At 40.0% G+C, this 22,083-nt stretch overlaps 1 protein-coding gene across 3 annotated transcripts in view; it reads left to right on the top strand.

Annotated features, from left to right (window-relative positions):
* The window catches only part of SFMBT1 (Scm like with four mbt domains 1), a 131,061-nt gene extending 112,409 nt beyond the window's left edge, over nucleotides 1–18,652 (top strand). For all 3 annotated transcript variants that reach the window (XM_022572870.2, XM_022572871.2, XM_089919459.1), the window contains 11 exons: nucleotides 1,008–1,134; nucleotides 2,197–2,310; nucleotides 4,291–4,333; nucleotides 6,528–6,592; nucleotides 8,810–8,949; nucleotides 9,693–9,802; nucleotides 10,880–11,055; nucleotides 15,271–15,449; nucleotides 15,630–15,875; nucleotides 16,739–16,867; nucleotides 17,981–18,652. In XM_022572870.2, the coding sequence (XP_022428578.1) occupies nucleotides 1,008–1,134; nucleotides 2,197–2,310; nucleotides 4,291–4,333; nucleotides 6,528–6,592; nucleotides 8,810–8,949; nucleotides 9,693–9,802; nucleotides 10,880–11,055; nucleotides 15,271–15,449; nucleotides 15,630–15,875; nucleotides 16,739–16,867; nucleotides 17,981–18,121 (1,470 nt within the window). In that variant the 3' untranslated portion in view covers nucleotides 18,122–18,652. The remainder of the gene's footprint in view (nucleotides 1–1,007; nucleotides 1,135–2,196; nucleotides 2,311–4,290; nucleotides 4,334–6,527; nucleotides 6,593–8,809; nucleotides 8,950–9,692; nucleotides 9,803–10,879; nucleotides 11,056–15,270; nucleotides 15,450–15,629; nucleotides 15,876–16,738; nucleotides 16,868–17,980) is intronic.
* The last annotated feature ends 3,431 nt before the right edge of the window (nucleotides 18,653–22,083 follow it).

The following is a 22,083-nucleotide window of genomic DNA, read 5'->3' as shown; positions in this document are numbered from 1 at the left end:
GCTATGGCTTGGCCTGTCTTCACCCATGTGCTGGGGCATGGAGAGCACATTCTCTCTGGAAACTTGCGCCTCTCTGTGCTGGGAAGTTCCCTTGGATCTCTTCTTTGATTTCCTTTTCTTTTTCTCTCTTCTCCTTCTGGAATTCTCATTTTGGTGGCCCTCTGGACCAGGCCTCCAATTTTGCCGCACCCTCCCCACCCCCACCACTTTTCCTGTTTCTTAGGGGTTTTTTTTTTTGCTTTGCTTGCTGGAAGATTTCCTAAACTTTATCTTTCAACCCTTATTTTGAGTTTTTAATTTTTGATATCACATTTTTAATTTTTAAAAACTATTTCTGAATATTTTTAATAACATACTGTTCTTATTTTAAAGATGCAATAGTTTTTCTCATCTTTCAGAGGATGTTAATTACCCCCACCTTTTGTGAGTTTTCTTCTTACATAATGTGTTTTCTCCAAGTTGCTTGTTTTGTCTGTTTTGGTCTCTAGTTTTCATATGTTTAGATATCTGGTAATTCCTTGGTGGAATTTGCTTGCTTATATTTAAGAAATGGGAGACTAAAAGAAAAAGCTGATTGGAAGCTCTGAGCATGTGGGTGGGGCTTGTCAACCTTGAACTTCCCTATTGGGTAAGATCTGTCTGGCCATTTGTTGGGGAAACCTAAATCCATGTCTTTATGTGTTCCTTCTTGTGCTTCATATTGCCACAAGAAGTCTCTTCCATTTGCTCGCATGGAGGGTAGTAGCGGGGACTGGGCCTCAGCATTCCACATGCTAATCTGTGTTCTGGACAGCATGCATGCCCTCAATAGTTCCTGTGTCCTCCCCAGGGATCTGTTGTTTTACCCTCTGGAGGATAAATCTTATCTTCTGTAGGGAGGGAAAGGGACAGTTACCCTGGGGTGTGGAATGGAGGAGTTGCTCTAGGATTAACTGTTACTTGGAAAGTTCTCTCAGATGAGCACGTGAGTTAATACTGAGTATGTATTTGATTAATTTATCTTCTAGTCAATTTCTGAGCATGAATTTAAGGAGAACATGAAGCTTGAGGCAGTGAACCCTCTTCTCCCTGAAGAAGTGTGCGTTGCCACCATTACTGCAGTGAGAGGCTCCTACCTGTGGCTCCAGTTGGAGGGTAAGCATCAACACCCCTGAGAAGCCTTCGTCTGACCACTCTTCTTTGCCTTCCTGTTTACCCCTGTAATGTGGCTTGTTAAACTTAATTGATTAGCTAAATAGGGGTCTTGTTCAGAGACTTCTAATTTGTAATGTAAGACTCTGAGCTAAAACTTCATCCTCCTGTCCTTGACCTTCAAATTTTAGGAAATGAATATGAATAAAAGCCTTCACTTATATGGCCCCCTGTTTTCTTGAACGGGAAAATACAAGTTAAATAGCATACATTTTGATGTGACCAAAATACATGAGCATGAGCATTAGTAACTAGCTTATCCAAGAGATTATATTTTGGTTGCCCCCAACCAGTAGAACCAAAAAGTATGTAAAATTGAAAAGATATATTATGCTAAAAGTAATATTCAGTGATGGGACAGGTTTGTGGACAGAAAGTAGTATGCGAGTACTCAGCACTACAGCTAACTATGCCTGGGTTTCTTTTTTTTCACTGCTGAGTAGTCAGACTCGGTCCTTACTGTTGTTCCCGGTTTGTAGAATCGGCCTTTAACATAGGTGTCAAGGACAGTATTGGATGTACATGTTTATGCAACCCCTGCTGAGCAACTTTGTTTACATCACTTTCTGACTTGAGCCCACCAATCTAACTTCTGGCTTGTTTCTGAGTACCAGAAGTAATGTTTTTATTGAGTAGAACTATAACGTTTGCCTTTTATTTTCCAGTTATTTCATGGAATTGACGACCATATTTGTCAACCATCTGAATGATATTACTGGTAGTTCTAGGTGCTTATTTGCTGTTCCCTAACTAAGGGTCACCCTGTACACTGACTACCTGTTTTGGTCTTTATACAGTTACGCTTGGGGGACAGTTTGCTTTTTCTCTTAATGTTTGTCACACATGAAAAAGTATGACTTCTGTGTAAAGGGAACTTGCTTAAGAGACTTTGTGTCTGTATTATTGCAACAGTAGAACACTGTCTACTAGAACATTGTCTAGAAAGTAGTTTATGAAGAAAGCTATTTAATAGTCTTTAAAAATTTTTTTTTTAAATCTAAACAGGTTCTAAGAAACCCATACCTGAATTTATTGTGAATGTGGAATCCATGGATATATTTCCTTTGGGCTGGTGTGAAACCAATGGCCATCCCCTCAGCACTCCTCGCCGAGCACGAGGTAGCTGTCTATTTCTGGGTCAAAGGATTGATTGTTAAATAATTTGCTGTGTGGCTGTTACCAAGTAGGATGAATCTGGACATTTCAGAGAAAAATAAAATGATATTCTGGTTATCCGTTTCTGCATAGGAAATCATTCATTGCAACAAAACATTTATTATCTCACATTTTCTGTAGGTCAGGAATCTGACGCAACTTAGCTGGGACCTCTGGATCCGAGTCTCTGGTGAGGCTGCATTCAGGGTCTTAGCAGGGCTCTTGTCATCTCAAGGCCCAACTGGGGGAGGATCTGCTCCCAAGTTTACTCAGATGGTTGTGGGCAGGAATTCATTTCCTTGTGGGCTGTTGGACTGAGGGCCTCAGTTCCTTGTGGACTGTCAGTTGGAGGCTTCCCTCAGTTTCTTGTCATGTGGGCCACTTTGTGGGGGAGCTCACAGCACAGGAGTTGGCTTCCATCAAAGCCAGCAAGCAAGAGAGTGAGAGATTGAGCAAGACACAAGTCCCCATGTTTTGTGACCTAATCTTAAAGTGACCCCCCCAACTTTAAAAACAGCTTTATTGAGAGATATTTATATACCATAAAATTTGCTCCTTTAAAGTACAGTTGACCCTTGAACAATGTGGGTTTGAACTGTGTGGGTCTACTTGTATGTGGATTTGTTTCAATAAATATGTACTACAGTACTACATGACCCCTGGATGGTTGAATCCGCGGATGCAGAACTGCACATATGGAGGGTGGAATGTAAAGTTATACATGGATCTTCGATTGCTTGGGGGTTGGCACTCCAACCCCTGCATTGTTCAAGGGTCACCTATATTTAAAACCTAGTTCTGAGGGCTTCCCTGGTGGCGCAGTGGTTGAGAGTCCACCTGCCGATGCACGGGATGCGGGTTCGTGCCCTGGTCCAGGAAGATCCCACATGCCACAGAGCGGCTGGGCCCGTGAGCCATGGCCGCTGAGCCTGCGCGTCCGGAACCTGTGCTCCGCAACGGGAGAGGCCACAGCAGTGAGAGGCCCGCGTACCGAAAAAAAAGAAAAAAAAAAAACAAAAACCTAGTTCTGTGTTTTTTTAACTAGCAAGTACTATAAGTATTGCCATGTCTTTATACAGAAACCAAAAATAATATTTTTAAGCCTCCCTGGGACAGCCAACTTCTATGAATATTTTCTGGGGGGAAATAAAATGGTGTAGCTGCTTTGGAAAACAATCTGGCAGTTCCTCGAAGTGTTAAATATAGAGCTATATACTCATGAGAAATGAAAACATATATCCACATAAAAATTTGTACACAAATGTACATAGTGGAACCAATCCAAATGTCCATCAACTGTGTAGATAAACAAATGTGGTATCTCCACACCATGGAATAGTATTCAGAAATATAAAGGAATGAGGTGTTAGTACACACCACAACTTGGATGAACTCTGAGAACATTATGCTAAGTAAAAGAAGCCAGTCACAAATCATACATGTTGTATGATTCCATTTATGATTTAACAAGCAAATCTAGAGAGAGGAAAAGTAGATTAGTAGTTACCTAGGGCTCGGGGGTGGTTAAGTGGAGAGGTCATTGCTAAGGGGTACCGAGTCTCTTTTTGAGATGATAAAAATATTCTCAAATTGACTGTGGTAATAATTGCCCAACTATGTGAATACACTAAAGACCAGTGAACTGCGTATGGTTGTCCCTCCATATATGTGGGAGATTGGTTCTGGGACCTGCCATGGATACCAACATCTGCAAATGCACAGGTCCCATAGTTGGCCCTCTGTCTCTGCGGTTTTGTATCTGAGGAATCAACTAACTGCAGACTGTGTAGTACTACAGTATTTACTGTTGAAAAAAATCCACATATACTCAGACCCATGTTGTTCAAAGGCCAGCTGTAAGCTAAAGTTAGCTTAATGCATATGTAACTTTTCCTTTGTCTTTTTATTTTTCTTGACATTTATATATATTTTTTCTTTGTACAGTACACAAACAGAGGAAAGTTGCAGTGGTTCAACCAGAAAAACAGTAAGTGATAGTATGTTTGAATAGTTGACATTTGAAAGTTAGATATCTAGAAGAAGAAATAACTATTTCAGAGAGTAGAGTATATCCCCTCATATATTGTTTTCTCAGATGGAAGCATAATCCTTTAATTCAGCTTTTGATAGTTTATATACTTCTCCTTACAATATGAGCATTTCCTAAAGTGGCATTATATATTAAAGGGTACAATGCATTCTCAAGATGTTCCCCAAATTGAATTTTCTTTGGCTTTTAGACCCTGAAGACATTTGAATAAGAGAGGAAATAGAGTCTCTATGCTGGTATTTGTTAAGGAAAACAAAAAATTTTAAATCAGGTTATGATTTGTCACAGTGAAAAGAACTTGAGGAAGAAAACAACAACTCTACAAGAAAAGTCACACTCAGAGGAGTGCTTCTGTCTCCCATTAAGAAGCCCTTTGGGACTTCTCTGGTGGTCCAGTGGTTAAGACTCTGCACTCCCAATGCAAGGGACCCGGTTTCGATCCCTAGTCAGGGAACTAGATCCCACATGCCACAACAAAGATCCCGCACGTGGCAACGAAGATCCCATGTGCTGCAACTAAGACCCGGTGCAGCCAAGTAAATAAACAAATAAATATTAAAAAAAAAAAAAGCCCTTTGTAGCATTCCTTCATACACACTGTTGAAAAGTAAAGAATTAGTGGTGCCTTTAAAATACAAGGGATTCTGTGTGCATGTGTATTTTTTTAAATTGGGTTTTCAATTCTGTCTTAGCTCAGGCTGCCAGAACAAAATACCAGAGACTGGTGGCTTAAACAACAGAAATGTATTTCTCACAGTTCTGGAGACTGGAAGTCTAAGATCAGGTACCAGCCTGATTTGGTTCCTGGTCAAGGCTCTCTTCCTAGCTTGCAGATAGCCATCTTCACGCTGTGTCCTCACATGGCAGGAGCAAGGAGGAAGGGAGTTCTTTCTTTCTTGTTCTTCTTATGAGGCCACTGATCCTATTGGGTTAGAGCCCCACCCTTATTTACTGCCTAAAAGGCCTATGTCCAAACACACTCACATGGGGTGGGGGTGGAATTAGGGCTTCAACATATGAATTTGGGAGAACACAGTTCAGTCAGTCTGTAGCAAATTCTGTATAATTTATAGCTGCTTTCATGGCTATGTGAGTAATAAAACAATTTCTCTCCAATTGTGGTGGAGAGAAAGGCTGCAGCATTCTAACCCAGCTAGAGGACTGAGAAAGCAATGACAAAAAAACTGGCTTTGGATTTTTCCTTGACTTAGTCATCAAGACTGTTCCAAAGGTTTAGTGAGGAAGTATTCTGAAAAGATAAATTAGCCTTTTTCAGTGATTGCTGCATATGGTGTAATTCTGTTTTTGTAATTTGTCTTTAATTTTGAAACTGATAGAAGGAAACAGACCCTATATAAAAATGCTTCTGTTCTTCATCTATTAAAAAAACAAGTATAGGTCTTCCTCGATTTATAATGGGATTATGTCCCAATAAACCCACCTTAAGTTGAAAATATCATAAGTTGAAAGTGCATTTAACACACCTAACCTACCAAACATCGTAGCTTAGCCTACCTTAAATGTGCTCAGGACACTTATACATTAACCTTCAGTTGGGCAAAATCATCTACCACAAAGAATACTCACGTGATTTATTGACTACTGTATTGAAAGCAGAAAACAGAAAGGTTGTAAGTGTATTGATTGTTTACCCTGTGATCTCCTGCCTGACTGGGTTGCTGCCCAGGAACATGGATTGTACCGCATATCACTAGCCAGGGAAAAGATCAAAATTCAAAGTATGGTTTCTGCTGAATGCATATTGCTCTTGCATCATCGTTAAGTGGAAATATCGTTAAGTCGAACCACTGTAAATTGGGGACCATCTGTAGTTTACTTGCAGTTTAAGAATCCAACAAGGAATTCTATAATTTGTTGCTCACATGAATGCAAGTTCATTGGAACATGCAGTATCACAGTACTGTCTACAGACTGTTGTCCCCTTAGAACATGTCCATGGTTTTTAAAACAATTGCTGTTTCTAAAAAAAGTACAATTGAGGAAGCACCTTTTGTTACCAATTTTGCAATCTGCCACATTTGTTTTCTTCTTAAATTTGAAGGAAACTAATCCTCACATTTTACTGACCTTAGGAATTATCTCATTATTTTGTTGTGTTTTCTTGATGCAGAATACCATCCTCAAGGACTGTCCATGAGGGTCTGAAGAATCAGGAGCTGAGCTCCACAGACTCAGGTATAAGTGCATGCAATCTTAGGGAAAAGACGACCTTTAGCTTCTTTTAATGGACTATATCTAAAAATAACTTATTAAACAATACCTTTGATTTATGGGATGTAGCTTTATAGAGGGGTCTCTTAATTGTGATTTTAAAGAGTTATAATTGTCTAAGATATATTTAGTTTAATAATTATCTTTAGGCTGGTATTTCTGTCCATTATAAATGGACATTATAATATTTTAGCCATTATTTACTGATCACTTGTCAGTGTTAAAGGCTCTGGAGGTCAATATATCATCCCTGAGTTTAAATAAAGAAACTTAGGCTTTTCAGATCGTGCTCTTTTTTTAAACTGGGTGGTTGAGAGATAGATATTTATTCTTCTTTAAAACCTTTTTATGATATACACACTTCGTATATATATTTTGCAATTTAAAAAAAAAAAACAAAAAACACTGAAAAACAGATTGTTCCAGAGGCAATGCCTGATAAATTAGACAAGGATCCTTGCTGGAGGCCCAAGCCTTTTGACCAGGGCTCCTTGGAACTACTCTTGACACCACTTTGCTGGTTGTATAATGCTTAGCATCTTGGCTCTGTGTGTTTTAGCACAGATTAGGCATTTGGGTGGTATTTAGTAAATGCCTAGAAAAGAAAGGAAACCAAAGCTCAAAGAGGTCACACAGCTTACAGTAGAAGGGTCAGAAATGGAACTCAAATTTTTCTCAAGTTCAAAACCTGCACTTTTGTCTCTTCTACCCACTGCCTTTTCATAACATCATTTATACATAGAGGATCAGGGCTGCATGAGTCCTTATTTTTGACATGTTACTGACCGTTCTAATGCCTACTAAAACTAAAGAATTAAGACATTAATATCTCATGTGACCACAGCCAAAATGTGTTTGCTTTGGGTTTTGTCATATGTCAAGTTACCTTGGAAACAGAGCCTGAGACTCTGATATTTGCATGCAGGAGTTTCATTGGGGAGTGCTTTTTGAAACACTCCTGGGAAGGGTAAAAGATGCAGGACTGGGCAGAGGGAGAAGTTGAGTCACAGTGCAGTTGTAACAGAGGTCTCTTCCAGTCCCACAGGGAGCCTTGGAGCTGGTATAGCCACTGAGTGTCCTCAGTGGTGTGTCCCTAGAGGTGTGGTGGCCACACCCTTGTACTCCCTCCTTGGTCAGTTATTGGAAGTGAGCTGCTTCTCCCTCCCCACCTCACAAAGGGTGGGACCTTGGGCAAGGTAGCTCTCTCCTACTGAGGGACAGTTCTGGACTGAGAGATATTCCAGGATAGACTCACAACTGAGAGCTGTAAACTCCCAACATTCCCAGCAGCAGGGAGCATCCCCTGAGGGGATCTGGGTGACAGAGTTCAAATGGAGAAGTGGGCACCGACATGCTGACCACTGTGGTAAGACTGGGTTCTTAATTAGAGAATGAACACTATGTACTTCAGGGTGCTATCAACACTGGGCAGTGTACACGCTCGTTTCCTTTTGATTAACAGGGCAGTGTCCATCAGAAGAGCTTTCTTTGCTTTATATGAAAATGGAAAATGGTTTAGTGTCCTTGAATTTTTTTACATTTAGTAGCTGAATTGCCAACTACTCATATGAGGGAATTAAAAAAACCTTATATTGGAGTACAGTATTCATACAGAAAAATAGTTGAAGAGAAGGGTCTCTAGGCCTAGTTATACCCCGTAATACCTAAAGAATTTAGAGATGTGGCCACAGAATGCTTTTATCCCTCTGAGGAATCGCAGTGATGGGTGGGCTCCCACATCACCAAACGCTACCAGCATACTAGTTTGGTAGTTTTAAGGGGACAAACTATACTTCTGGATAATATTCACCATCACTGTTTAGAAATATTCTAGAATCGATTATTGAGTCATTGATCTTCAGGAATCATCATGAGTTCTTGAAGTAAATCCTCCACTTCCTGTAGTGATAGATGCGTGGGGCTCTGGAACAATGTTGCATTAACCAGGAGTTAATCTGCAGTAAGAATGTTGTTGATCTCAGCAGAGTGATAGTTCTGTAATAGACTTGTTGTAAGTATAAGGTATTTCACACTCAGACAGTATGTTAAACTCCAAAATAAGTTAAGTCCTGACTGTATGTAATGGTGGATATGCTGGGTTTTTTCTTCAGTAATTCAGCTTTGGAAACATAGGGTAGAAAACTATTCTGTTCTGAATATTTGTTTCTCTTCATTTCTCAGTTATGATTAATGGAAAATATTGCTGTCCAAAGATATACTTCAACCACCGTTGCTTCTCAGGGCCATATCTTAACAAAGGAAGGATCGCTGAGCTGCCTCAGTGTGTGGGACCCGGGAATTGTGTCCTGGTCCTCAGAGAGGTAAGGTTCCTGCCTAGAGTAAAAGAATTTAAGAAATTTCACAACAGTCTGGTAGACTCATTCAAACAAGGATCAGCGTGCTGTAGGTGTGACAACTCTAGGTTTTATCAAAAGTGACTCACTTTTCTCATGTATTGGACAGTGAACTAGGCACATAATTATTTTTGCTCCATAGGAAACATTCACCTAAGCAGTTCTTCACGTGGCAGGTTCACCTCTGTCAGTGTAGAAAGGTCTTCTGTCAGAGACCACGTGAGGACCATGCAGGAGTGAACATGAGAGTAGTCTAAGCCTGAGAGGCTGTGTGGTATTAACCTGGGACCGTGATAGGACTACATACACATCTGCTGGACTTGAGCTTCCTAGGCAGGGTGCTGCACTGTGGGTAAGAGATGTGAGGGTTCCAAACCTATCAGCCCTTAGGGTGGTGAGGCTGTGTCTGGGGAGGCCGGAGCTTCTGTGTGTACCATGACTAGGAAGGGATTTGGAAGCAAATGCTAGAGTAATTTTAAATTTGTGGTGCCTATTTCTTCCTGACCATAATGTTTAGAATATTTAAGAGGGTCTCATTACTGTCTTATTTGCAACTTTGGTCATATCTTCAGTATTATTATTTTGTTAATGTTTGTCAATTAATATGACTAGAATTAATCGCCTAGGTGACATGCTAGGGAGTAGCAAGGTTCTAATCATCTGCTTTTCTCCTCCCCAACCCATATTTCTGCTTTAAAAATGGAGCACAGGTCCTCACTTTACTGATCAATGCAGCCTATAAACCCAGTCGTGTCCTTCGGGAGCTGCAGCTGGACAAAGACTCTGTGTGGCATGGATGTGGGGAAGTCCTCAAGGCCAAGTGAGTAGGCTCCCCTGCCTTTTATTCCTTTTTTTTTTTTTTTTTTTTGCTGCATTAGGGGTCTTCGTTGCTGCATGCGGGCTTTCTCTAGTTGTGGCTAGCAGGGGCTACTCTTTGTTGCGGTGCGTGGGCTTTGCGTCGTGGTGGCTTCTCTTGTTGCAGAGCACAGGCTCTAGGCGCACAGGCTTCAGTAGTTGTGGCTTGTGGGCTCAGTAGTTGTGGCTCGTGGGCTCCAGAGTGCAGGCTCAGTAGTTGTGGCGCACAGGCTTAGTTGCTCCGAGGCATATGGGATCTTCCCGGACCAGGGCTTGAACCTGTGTCCCCTGCATTGGCAGGCAGATTCTTAACCACTGTGCCACCAGGGAAGCCCCCCCCCGCCCTTTATTCTTAATCATGCTTAACAGGTCACAGAATTGATTTCTTCCATGGATAATATTAGGGTACTTATGTTCCCTTGGGCAGTGCTTCTTCAACTATTTGTGGTAAAGGACCAGGTTTGTTTTCTTTTTTAAGTTGCTATCCTATTATACTTTTATAAAATATGGTAAAAATGAGTTACAAAAATATGGAATTCAAAAGACATACAATGCAGGAACAGCTTTTTTGTTACTAGATTTAAGAGCCATAAAATTACTTTTGCAAGTTACTGTGAAAGTTTATAAAACATTTGCTCTTGTTTTCTGACCTCATCTTGTCATGGATGGGTAACAGTTGGCAGGTTATATTGGTCCGTGGACCATACTCGTGGAACCACTACTCTAGGATCAAGGAAGACTTAATGAAAGTCACTGTTTTTTTAGTGGTTAGTGTAGAAGTTATTTGAAAACCTTAAACTTAGGAACAGAAAGCGGGGACCTTACTTTGCTAATTTAAAAAGTCAGCTTTTAGTTGTCATAGCTTGCTAGATTATAAATTTAAGTACAATATAAATTCCTCATTGTTTTCAGAGTCCTCAAACTGTAAAGGACATAGAATATTCTAAGAAGCAAAAATATTTTTCAGGTCTGTTAATATACTTGATTTTTCTCTGTAATCACTAGCCCAGTAAACTTGGTATCTGATGTCTTCCAATGGCAGATACAAAGGCAAGAGTTACCGAGCTACTGTCGAGATAGTGAAAACAGCAGATCGGGTGACTGAATTCTGCCGGCAAACCTGTATCAAACTGGAGTGCTGTCCTAATCTCTTTGGTCCACGGATGGTTCTGGATAAGTGTTCAGAGAACTGCTCTGTACTTACAAAGACTAAATATAGTGAGTCAAGTTTTTTAAATTTGCTAACTGTAGCAGCTGACCATATCTCATATCCTAGAAGGTTTTTATTTTGCAGACATTCAGATATAGCAGAGGTATGCAAACTTTTTCTATAAAGAGCCAGATAATAATATTTTAGGCTACGGGTCATAGGATCTCTTTTGCATATTCTTTTTGTTTTGTTTTAATTTTTTAAAAGAACACTTTTAAAGATGTAAATACTATTTTTAGCTTGTGGGCCATACCAAAACAGGCCATGGGTCACATTTGGCCTATAGGCCCTAGTTTGCCAACCTTTATGTACAGAGTGTATATAAATTAACTGTTGCATCTAATAGGATATGGAATCTGTTTATACAGTCTGCATGTATTTATTACGGGTCCACTGTGTGCTGCCGCTGTTCTAGCACTGGGATACAAATGTAAAGAAAACAATTCCTTTCCTCATTGAGTTTACATCTTAATGTGAGAGATAGATAATAAACAAGTGAACAAATAGAGGGAAGTACTATGGAGAAAAATGAAGCAAAATAAGCAAAGTAGGAGAGTGAGGAAGGCTAGCAGGTGGGGTGCTGTTCATACAGGTGGCCAAGGAAGTGAAGGAAGCAGGAGAGCTAGCTGTGCAGACATTGGGGTGAGAGTGCTGGGCAGGAGTATGTCATAACAATACCTGCTGCCTCTCATTGTTTATCTTCTCTTTTGTGAAACGGCAAAAAAAAAAAAAAAAGCATTCAGAATGAAATGTTTAATTTGGAGTCTTGTCAAGGCATTGTTACCCAAACACAAAATTCTGATCCTACTTTTCCTTAAATCCCGCAAGCCCTGATGTCACTTAAGAGAATTAATACAGAGGTGGATTATACCTTGTTAAACTTGAAGATTTCTTTTAGGGGGTCTCTAATTTTGGGCCTCTTAAACTTTATCATGCGTGCAAATTCTGAGGATCTTGTTAAAATAGAGGTTCTGGTTCATCATGCCTGTGGGCATCTGGGGCCTAAGTGTCTGCATTTCCAACGAGTTCCCAGATGCTGGTGATGCTGCTGATCCAAGGTCCATATTTAGCATGACAAGTTTTCTAATTAGTATATGAATCACAAAATCATATGAGAGTATCTAACCTAGTTTCTACTTATATTTATTGGATTATAAACTCCTTAAGAGCAGGGTTTGTCTAACTTATTATTATTGTGTCAGATTCAGCACAGTAAATTGCAATGATTATTAGTGGCCAAGTGAAATGTACTGTTCATATAAGCACACGTATAAGTACACCAATTTGAGCCTTTGGATGTATGTGGATTATGTTATGCTTTTTGTCTTGAATTTATTTTTCACAATGATATAATTGAAATTAGCCTAGATTTTAGGACTCTTTATAATTTTTCCCAATTAGTAATTTGAATGATATCAAATGGATTTATATCCTTTAGTATTCATTTTTTGCAAAAAATTACATTATATTTTGATATTACTTTAATATGTAACTCAGAGCTAAACTATGTATATTTCATTTTTGGAATTGTCTCTATATTCTAAAATTTATATGAAAATACAAAGGACCTAAAATAGTCAAAACAATCCTGAAAAAGAAGAGTAAAGTTGGAGGGCTTACTCTATCTGACTTCAAGTTTTACCATAAACTATAGTAATCAAAAGTGGGGTATTGATGAAAGAATAGTCAAATAGAGTGATGGGACAGAATAGAGGGTCTAGAAATAGAGACAAACTTATATAGTTAAAGAATTTTCAACAAAAATGATAAATTTAATGGGAAAGGAATTTCTTTCAACAAATGGCACTGGTACAATTGGATATCCAAATCGAAAATGCGAAAACAGAGCTCCTTGGCTCCACCTCACTATATACAAAAATTTATTCAAGGTAATTAATCATAGACCTAATGTAAAAGCTAAACTATAAAGCTTCTAGAAGAGAACAAAAGAGGTATCCTGAAGATCTTGAGCTAGGCAAAGGTTACTTAGAGAGGACACAGAATTCACTAACCTGAAGGAAAAACTAATACATTAAACATTACCGAAATTAAAACTTTTGCTCTCGGGCTTCCCTGGTGGCACAGTGGTTGAGAGTCCGCCTGCCGATGCAGGGGACACGGGTTCATGCCCCGGTCCGGGAAGATCCCACATGCCGCGGAGCGGCTGGGCCCGTGAGCCATGGCCGCTGAGCCTGCGCACCTGGAGCCTGTGCTCCGCAGCGGGAGAGGCCACAACAGTGAGAGGCCCGCGTACCGCAAAAAAAAAAACTTTTGCTCTCTTAATAATACTATTTATAAAAAGGAAAAGACAATCCACAGTCTGGAGAAAATATTCCTGTTTATTTGTTTGTTTTGGCATCCCTGAGGGCGCACAGATGAGAAGATATTCTTAATACATATATCCAACAAAGAACTTGTCTCCAGAATATATTAAAAACTCTCACAACTCAATAAAAAGAGGAGTTTTGAAACTAGAGAAAGCTGGTAGTTGTACAACATTGTGACTACACTAATACCACTAAATTGTACATTTTTGTATGTTTAGTTGTTTGTTATGTGACTTTTACCTCAATTTAAAAATAAATAAATAAAAAGAGAAACAAGATGATCTGGTATTCGATAGTGGTGATGGCTGCACAACAGTGTATTCATTCATAGTCCGTGTCTAAAGACTGCTGAATATGTACAAATGACGGATTTTACGTTATGTGAATTATATCTCAGTAAAAAAATTAAATAAACAGAGAAAACCATTTTAAAAAGTGAATAAAAGACTTGAATAAACGCTTCACCAAAAAAAAGATACGCACACGGCCAATAAGTAAATGAAAATGTGCTCAGTAGCATTAGTTGTCAAGGAAGTGCAGATTTAAACTACGATAAGAAATTACTATATATCCACTAGATTGGCTAAAATGAAAATTACTAACAATCCCACATGTTGGCAGAGGTGTACAGAGCAGCTACATCTCTCGTACATTGCTGGTGGAGTGTAAAATTATATAACCCTTTTGGAAAACTGTTAGCAGCCTCTTTAAAGGTAATCGTATGTCTACCATATGATCCAACAATTCCATTCCTAGGTATTTACCCAAGGAAGATGAAAACATTGCCCACTAAAAGCCTTGTACAAGAATGTTCACTACAACTTAATAATTGCCAAAATCTGGAAACAACCAGGGGCCCATCAGCAGGAGAATAGATAAACTGGTATATTCATACAATGGAATGCTCTTCATCAATATGAAGAAATGAACTACTCATACACACAACATAGATGAAACCCAAAAACATTATGCTGGGACTTCCCTGGTGGCGCAGTGGTTAAGAAGCCAATCCGCCTGCACTAGAGCCCGTGCGCCACAACCACTGAAGCCCGCGTGCTCTAGGGCCCGTGTGCCATAACTACTGAGCCCACGTGCTGCAACTACTGAAGCCTGTGCGCCTAGAGCCCATGCTCCACAGCAAGAGAAGCCACCGCAATGAGAAGCCCGTGCAACTAAGAGTAATCCCCGCTCACCACAACTAGAGAAAGTCCACGTGCAGCAACGAAGACCCAATGCAGCCAAAGATAAAAAAAAAAAGTTAAGGGCTTCCCTGGTGACGCAGTGGTTGAGAGTCCGCCTGCCAATGCAGGGGACACGGGTTCGTGCCCCGGTCCAGGAGGGTCCCGTGTGCCGCGGAGCGGCTAGGCCCGTGAGCCATGGCCGCTGAGCCTGCGCGTCCGGAGCCTGTCCTCTGCAACGGGAGAGGCCACAGCAGTGAGAGGCCTGCGTACCGCAAAAAAAAAAAAAAAAAAAAGTTAAAATTAAAAAAAAAAGAAACACTTAAAAAAAATTATACTGAGTGAAAGAAGCCTTGTTGGAAAAAGTATTTACTGAATGATTCCTTAGATGAGGCAAAACTAGTCTATAGTGATGGAAATTAGAATAGTGATTACTTCTGGTGAGGGGGACTAACTAGGAAGTGACCCTGGAAACTTTCTAGGTTAATGGAGATATTCTGTATCTTATTAGGGGGAGGATTATTCAGGTTTATGCATTTGTCAGTTACTAATCAAACTGTATATTCAGAGTCTGTAGTCAAGATTATTCCATTGTATGGAATTTAACCTTAATCAAATACACTGTACCCATGTTGTGCTATGCTAGTGGAATCTCTTGTGGTTTGAGGTACACAAAAATAATGAAGCTACTTCATTTTTCTTTGTCATTCACATTTAGCACACTACTATGGAAAGAAGAAAAATAAAAGAATTGGGAGGCCACCTGGTGGGCATAGTAACTTAGCATGTGCCCTGAAAAAAGCGAGTAAGAGGAGAAAGAGGCGAAAAAATGTTTTTGTTCATAAGAAGAAACGCTCCTCTGCATCTGTTGATAATACCCCAGCGGGCTCTCCCCAGGTACGAGATCTGTGATGTACCTGTAATGTCTAGAAGCCAAGAGATCCCTGGTTTACAATACAGACAGAAGGAATACCTGCAGGTCTTTCTATTCGGATCTCCGGCCAATGGAAGATGGTCTCGTGGTCCAGGAACTGATTTGTCCTGAATTTCAATGAGACTTCTCTCCTTGTCCTCTAGGGAAGTGGAGGTGAAGATGAGGATGACCCAGATGAAGGGGATGATGATTCCCTAAGTGAGGGCAGTACATCTGAGCAACAGGATGAGCTACAGGAAGAGTCAGAAATGTCAGAAAAAAAATCATGCTCCTCCTCTCCCACCCAAAGTGAGATATCCACATCACTGCCTCCAGACAGACAGAGAAGAAAAAGAGAGCTTCGCACTTTTTCATTTTCTGATGATGAGAATAAACCTCCTTCACCAAAGGTACCCGTTTTAAAACTACAGTCTTTTTTTCTCTCTTGACAATTTCCCTCTAGAATCTAACCGTTAATGATGTTGTTGTTACACTTATTTCACTATGGCTTCAGTTGAATTTCCTGTGTCTTTTTTAAAAACATCCCAAATTCAGTGATTTACTTGCATTTCAAGGATTATTTGGAGATCAGCTGCTTATCAGGAGGAAAGTCTCTCTCAGAATGGCTGCTTGTTTTAAGTAAAAAAAAGTTTCATTGGTAGTTTATTAGTAACTTGTCATTTAGTTTAGGGAAAACTGCCTTTTGATATTTTTCATAATATATATGGTTTTGTAGTAATAAATTATCTTTTTGGTTCTGATTAAACCATTTTGTTTGGTCGATTCATACATGCGTATTAACACATACATGCATTATAAGAATGGCAGTTAAGTTAGTGTTTTAAAACTGGATTGCTTTTTAAATATAGTCTGTGAACAGAAGTGGTTAAAAACGATTTATCCTGATAATTTAGTTAAGCCTTCTCTTATTGGAAATACCAGCCTGTCTACTTCTGCACCCTGCCAGAGAGTGACCTGAAATAAACCAAGGAACAAGTAGAGGATTTTAAAACTATTCTTCTCTGTTAAATTGTCCAAATTATTTGTGCTGAAACTTTGAGATGAATTCTTGTCTGTAAATATTTCTTATTATAAAAGACAAACATTTCCTGATTACCTAATGTGTATGGACCTTTGCCATCCTTGCTGGGAGAAATCATGTCCTAAAACCACTTTAAATCCTGCCTTAAAGGGTTATGACTTTATGTAGAGACTTTCTTAGAATGAAATAGCTCTAACACCATTTGGTTTGCTTTTGTTGTGGGGAATGAAGGAAATAAGGATTGAAGTTTCTGAAAGGCTTCACCTGGACAGTAACCCCCTGAAGTGGAGTGTGGCGGATGTTGTGCGGTTCATCAGATCCACCGACTGTGCTCCGCTAGCAAGAATATTCCTAGACCAGGTAATCACAAAGACCTTGAGGTTTTAGTAATGTATCTCTTTAGCAGAGGTCTGTGGAGGTAATAGCAATTTATTTACAAGTCTAAGGAAAAATATTTCTATCCAAAACAAACAAAAAATTATTTCCCTTCTCAGGAGTAGAACTATGATAAAAAGTTACTTATCTGACTGCCTCCATAGTTGAAGCAGATTATTACTGCATTCTCATTTTTCCTAAGAGTTTGTTTCCATCCCCTATTAAATAGCTTAAAATTACGCATGCTATACTTAATTATCCTCCTCTTTTCCAAAATAACGATCTGCTTGTTTTAAAAAATAATTAACATCTATAATGTGTTAGGCTCTAACAGAAATAGTCTGTGGCCTTAAATATTGAAATAAATTTTGCTTTGATAATTGTGGAGATTCAAAACTGAACATCTTTGAAAAGCTGGTCAGGCTTTTATGAATGTTACAGAGTAGGAAAACATTGCAGTTTATAGGTAATATTTTCTTTCAGATTTAGAAAGAGTCCTCTAAAAAGATATTTCTTCTGGCACATTTAGTTGCCGGTTACTGTTAGGCTAGTTAATTTACTGGATTTCTGCAGAGCAGAATGGATTCTTACCCTTGGTAAAACTTTTATTACACATTCTTTTTTTTTTTTAAATTTATTTGGCTGTGTTGGGTCTTAGTTGCGGCATGCAGGCTTCTGTCTAGTTGCGGCACACGGGCTCTCTAGTTGTGACAGACAGGCTCAGTAGTTGTGGCACACGGGCTGCAGAGCGTGTGGGCTCAGTAGTTGCAGTGCCTAGGCTTAGTTGCCCCACAGCATGTGAGATCTTAGTTCCCCGACCAGGGATTGAACCCACGTCCCCTTCATTGGAAGGCAGATTCTTAACCACTGGACTACCAGGGAAGTCCCCTTTATTACTAATTCTGAAGATTGATTAGTATGGAGGACTGTGAGAGGCATTTAAAAGGAAGTGTGTGATACTTATTTAAAGGGAAAAAGCGATGAAAGGAAAAGCACAGGGACTTTTGATTTTGACAAAGCAAAGTGAACCAGGGCTGTAATGGTCGAGCTGCCACTCATATGCACATCACAGATGATTTGTATTTTATGCTTTAACAGGAAATTGATGGGCAGGCCCTGTTGCTCCTTACCCTTCCCACCGTTCAAGAGTGCATGGACTTAAAACTGGGCCCTGCCATCAAACTTTGCCATCACATAGAGAGGATCAAGTTTGCTTTTTATGAACAGTTTGCCAACTGAGAAGGACAACCAAAGTGAGCTGTATCTTTGAAGCACAAATGCAGCAAATCCTTCGCCCTGCTCTACAAGTGGAGCTGAAATAGTCCTGGGGCTCTGGGCCCTGCAGGTGTCGGCTTGCTCTCTTTGCACTTTCAGGGAAGAAGGACCCACACTGAGTAAGCAAAAACTGCACAGAAGTGGCTCTCCTGCCAGTGAAAATGTGGGCATCTCTTGTTCAGCAGATTGCAGTTTTAAAAAAATAAAGGTTGTGAAGAAAAGACTCCTATAGAAGAATAAGCATTTCCACTGGTGTGGCCTGAAAACAAAGAATAATCTAGGTTGCTGGAAAGCACCCTTTTGGTTTTCTTTTTGTTCTTTCTGTTCCTTCCCATTGTAGATTGAACTTTGTTCTCTGCTTTCTCTTTCTTGGAAAGAGAGAACATAGCTTTAAGTCAGCACTGATTTGGGACTGTGCCTAAGGCACATCAGTGCTTCATTGTCATTGTGTTTTTTAAGCTTTTTTAAATTAAAACAGTTCATTTTGGGGATGATTATGTGGCTCTAGGGTTTTGAATGTACAGTCACACTTTGATCCATTTTAAAATCTATTCTTAGGAGTTCCTTTGTTTACTACCTCTGTTGATAATTGAGCTTATAGCCATGTATGAGGTTGTTTTAATGATACCATTTTTAAGCTACATGAACACTAAAACTATGACAGAGTTGGAGGAAAAAAAAACACTGTTTGCTTTCTTAAAAATAATGTGTGGCACTTAACACCAATTCCTTAACTGACTGATCTAAGAACTCTACTGTCATTGTTTTGCATCTTGACCCAGGTTGGGCTGCCTGTTTCAAGTAGTTCAAAGATTGTTGCTATTTCAGTTGAATTGCTTTCTCCCTGTTAGTTCTCAGAGGGACTTCAGAGGCTTTTATTTTGTGTTTACTTTTCTCTATAGTTGTTTGTCTTTTATTTTGAGAGTCCTCACTTTGGGTAAAAATCAGTAAGTGTTCCCTGGACCCACAGTAAAGCCCATTTCCCCATCTTTCTCGGTGTCTCCAGGCAGATAGTGTAGAAGCACAACAGAGAAAATAAGTTTTAGGAGGGGTGATGCAGAGCATGGCATTTCCATCACAGTATGTCCTCAGTGGCTGGATAAAGAGTGAGAGATGGTTAAGGATTCTAGAAACGTCTTTGCCTAGTCACGTTTACTCTTTCTTTGGTTAAACCTTTAAATTGAATGTATTCTACGGTCAATTCCCACTCAACAACTCAAGTTTCCTTTTAGGTGTTTCTTTTGACCCAGCTCAAGTTGATATTAAACAGGCAAATTTTCACTTATGATTGCACTGTTAGCTATTATAGAATAATAGCATTTGCTGTACTGTTCCAACCATGTGGAATGAGGAAAGATACATAGGTTGCTTCCTTTAAATGGTTTGCTTTGCTGAGTGTGTGTGTGTGTGTTTTAATTATCCTAGTTACCTGCAAATATATAACCTAATCATTCCTCTTCAAGATTTGAAAATGTTTTAAAACTACAAACTGGGTAAATTCTAAACAGTTATACAAATATACGGTAATTTTATTACAAATTTAAACTGATTGTGATTTTTTCCTTTTCTTCCCCCGCTGCCCCACGTGTTTTTATGGACCTTGGCAAACATTTGTAATCTGAATCTTCTCTTCATTGGATAATGTATGAACCACCTTAACTCAGGCCCTCCAACCAAACCATATATTAAAGCATCAACTCTTTGCTTAGGTTACTACCAGATATACCTGGAAAGACGCTTCATTTAAGTAGAAGTTAATATGTCTGAACTTATTGGAGATATAGTTTTTAAAGTTTTGATTCATTCTATGCCCCTGGAAGAGAAGCATATATATGATGCTTGGGAACAGTTAGCATAAAGTAGATAGAGTTTCGGCGGGAGGGGGGTGGGGGTGGGGGTGGGGGAGGCGGGTATCTTGCATAATAAAATTTCCTGAGAGCTCAGCAGTCAAGGCACTAAGGCAAAGAGTTCCTTGAAGAAGATCAATGAAACAAAAGAAGTCTGGAACTAATTAACATTGTTGTCTTATTTAGGAAAATGAGATTTTCTATAAGAGAGAATTTACCAAATGCAACAGTGAATATGTTATATTGTCTCTCTCTTGACTTCTTCAGAAACCATAGAATTTAAAACACCTCCCTTCACAGGTGAGGGGGCAAAGCCCCTGCAGGATGAAACACAAGCCCCTAAGTAGTAGTCTCTGATCAGGTAGAGTCGGGCCCCAGCCAGCTTGTCTATTTATGCCATGATTATTCAAGCTCAGCTTTCTCCCAGAGAGAAGCTGACTCTAAATTAGACAAGTAAGTAGGGTTTCCTACTTACTATTCCTACCTACTTCCTATTTTTTGCATTCTCATACCAAGATAATAGTTTATCAGGCAACTACATTAAAGAAGTATTATATACCCCCAGTCCCTATCCCTGGCTGTCACAGAAGAGAGGATAATTGTTTGGGAATTTGGCACAGGGCTTTTTTTTTTTTTTTTTAAGTATAAACTTTAGACTCCATTTGCCTCATAATGTGGCTGGAGCTGGACTGGCCAGCAGTGACAGTCTGATTGTCGTGATTCTAAAACATATATTCAGCCTGATAACCGCTCACCATGTTGGGGTAAAATGTTTGTTATGTTGCAATAGGTATATGAACTTTGGTTTTTAAAGATACCAACCTCTTAAATCTGTGCGAGGTACATTAGGAGGGACTGCATTTGTCTAAATTTCACCTTCAGCTGGCTCCATAGCCTCCCTAAGGTCACGAAGTTTTCCAGGATCCATTTTTTTTTTTTTTTTTTTTGCCGTACGCGGGCCTCTCACTACTGCGGCCCCTCCCGCTGTGGAGCACAGGCTCCGGACGCGCAGGCTCAGCGGCCATGGCTCACGGGCCCAGCCGCTCCGCGGCATGTGGGATCTTCCCAGACCGGGGCACGAACCCGTGTCCCCTGCATCGGCAGGCGGACTCTCAACCACTGCGCCACCAGGGAAGCCCCAGGATCCATTTTTGATCCTGAATTGACAAGCTTGGAAACAGGTGAATGGATTGTATCATGCTCCTGGACCTTGAAGCTGACTGACCGGTATAAGCCTCTTATTGTAGTGTTGGTGTGTTAGGGAAACCTTTTACTGCATGCGAAGATTTGCTGTGACATTTTGACTATATTTTGTGGGCTTCTGGGGACTGTGCTGTTTTCATTTGTAAACCACCTCCATTCCTCTCCGTTGAAGCAGAACTGTGGTGGCTAATGCAGGAAATGCACTAATGGGAGCTTTCGTCCTATCTGCCTTTCTTTAGCGTTGTAGGTGGCTCCCAGCATCTACATTATAGATATAAGAGGTCAGGGAAGGATAGTTACCAACCTCTGGAAGGGATGGGCTTCTTGGGTAAATATTTATTGAATTACGATAGAGGCAGTCATAGAAAACCAGTTCAGAACTTGACCTTTATATGCTCCTTCTCCTGGAAGTAAAATTTTTCTCACTGAGAGAGAGAGGGCATTGGACCAAAGCTTCCTGAGGACTTGAATACATTTTACTTGTTCTCTTGTACCAATTCAGTCACTAATACCATAACTGAATACAGAGTAAAAGCTTTAGGAGGCCTCAGGTTGGATAGTACTCAGAACCATCCCCTCCCCCAAGCCAGAAAGTATTTCTGGGGCACACACAGAACATCAGGGAACTGTAGGTAAGATTTAACTAAATGGGGACATTGGGAAAACTATCATAGGCACTTCTGTTTACTTGGTGCCTGTCACCAAAGACATTTATTTAAGACACCATGTGCTGGTTTGATTGATGCCCACAGATACTCTGAGAGAGCTGTTAGGAGCATAGCCTCGGCAGTGGAAACACACACCAAGTTTGAACTTTGGTCCTGTATATTGGGGATGTTTTGTGTGTGTGTGTGTGTGTGTGTGTAAGTTCAAAAG

Source organism: Delphinapterus leucas, chromosome 10 (assembly GCF_059928025.1).
Source record: "Delphinapterus leucas isolate spDelLeu-1000000601 "Yukka" chromosome 10, BTC_Dleu_Yukka2, whole genome shotgun sequence".
NCBI lineage: Eukaryota > Metazoa > Chordata > Mammalia > Artiodactyla > Monodontidae > Delphinapterus > Delphinapterus leucas.
Note: the sequence above shows the minus strand (reverse complement) of the source record. Positions and strands in the feature narration are given on the sequence as shown.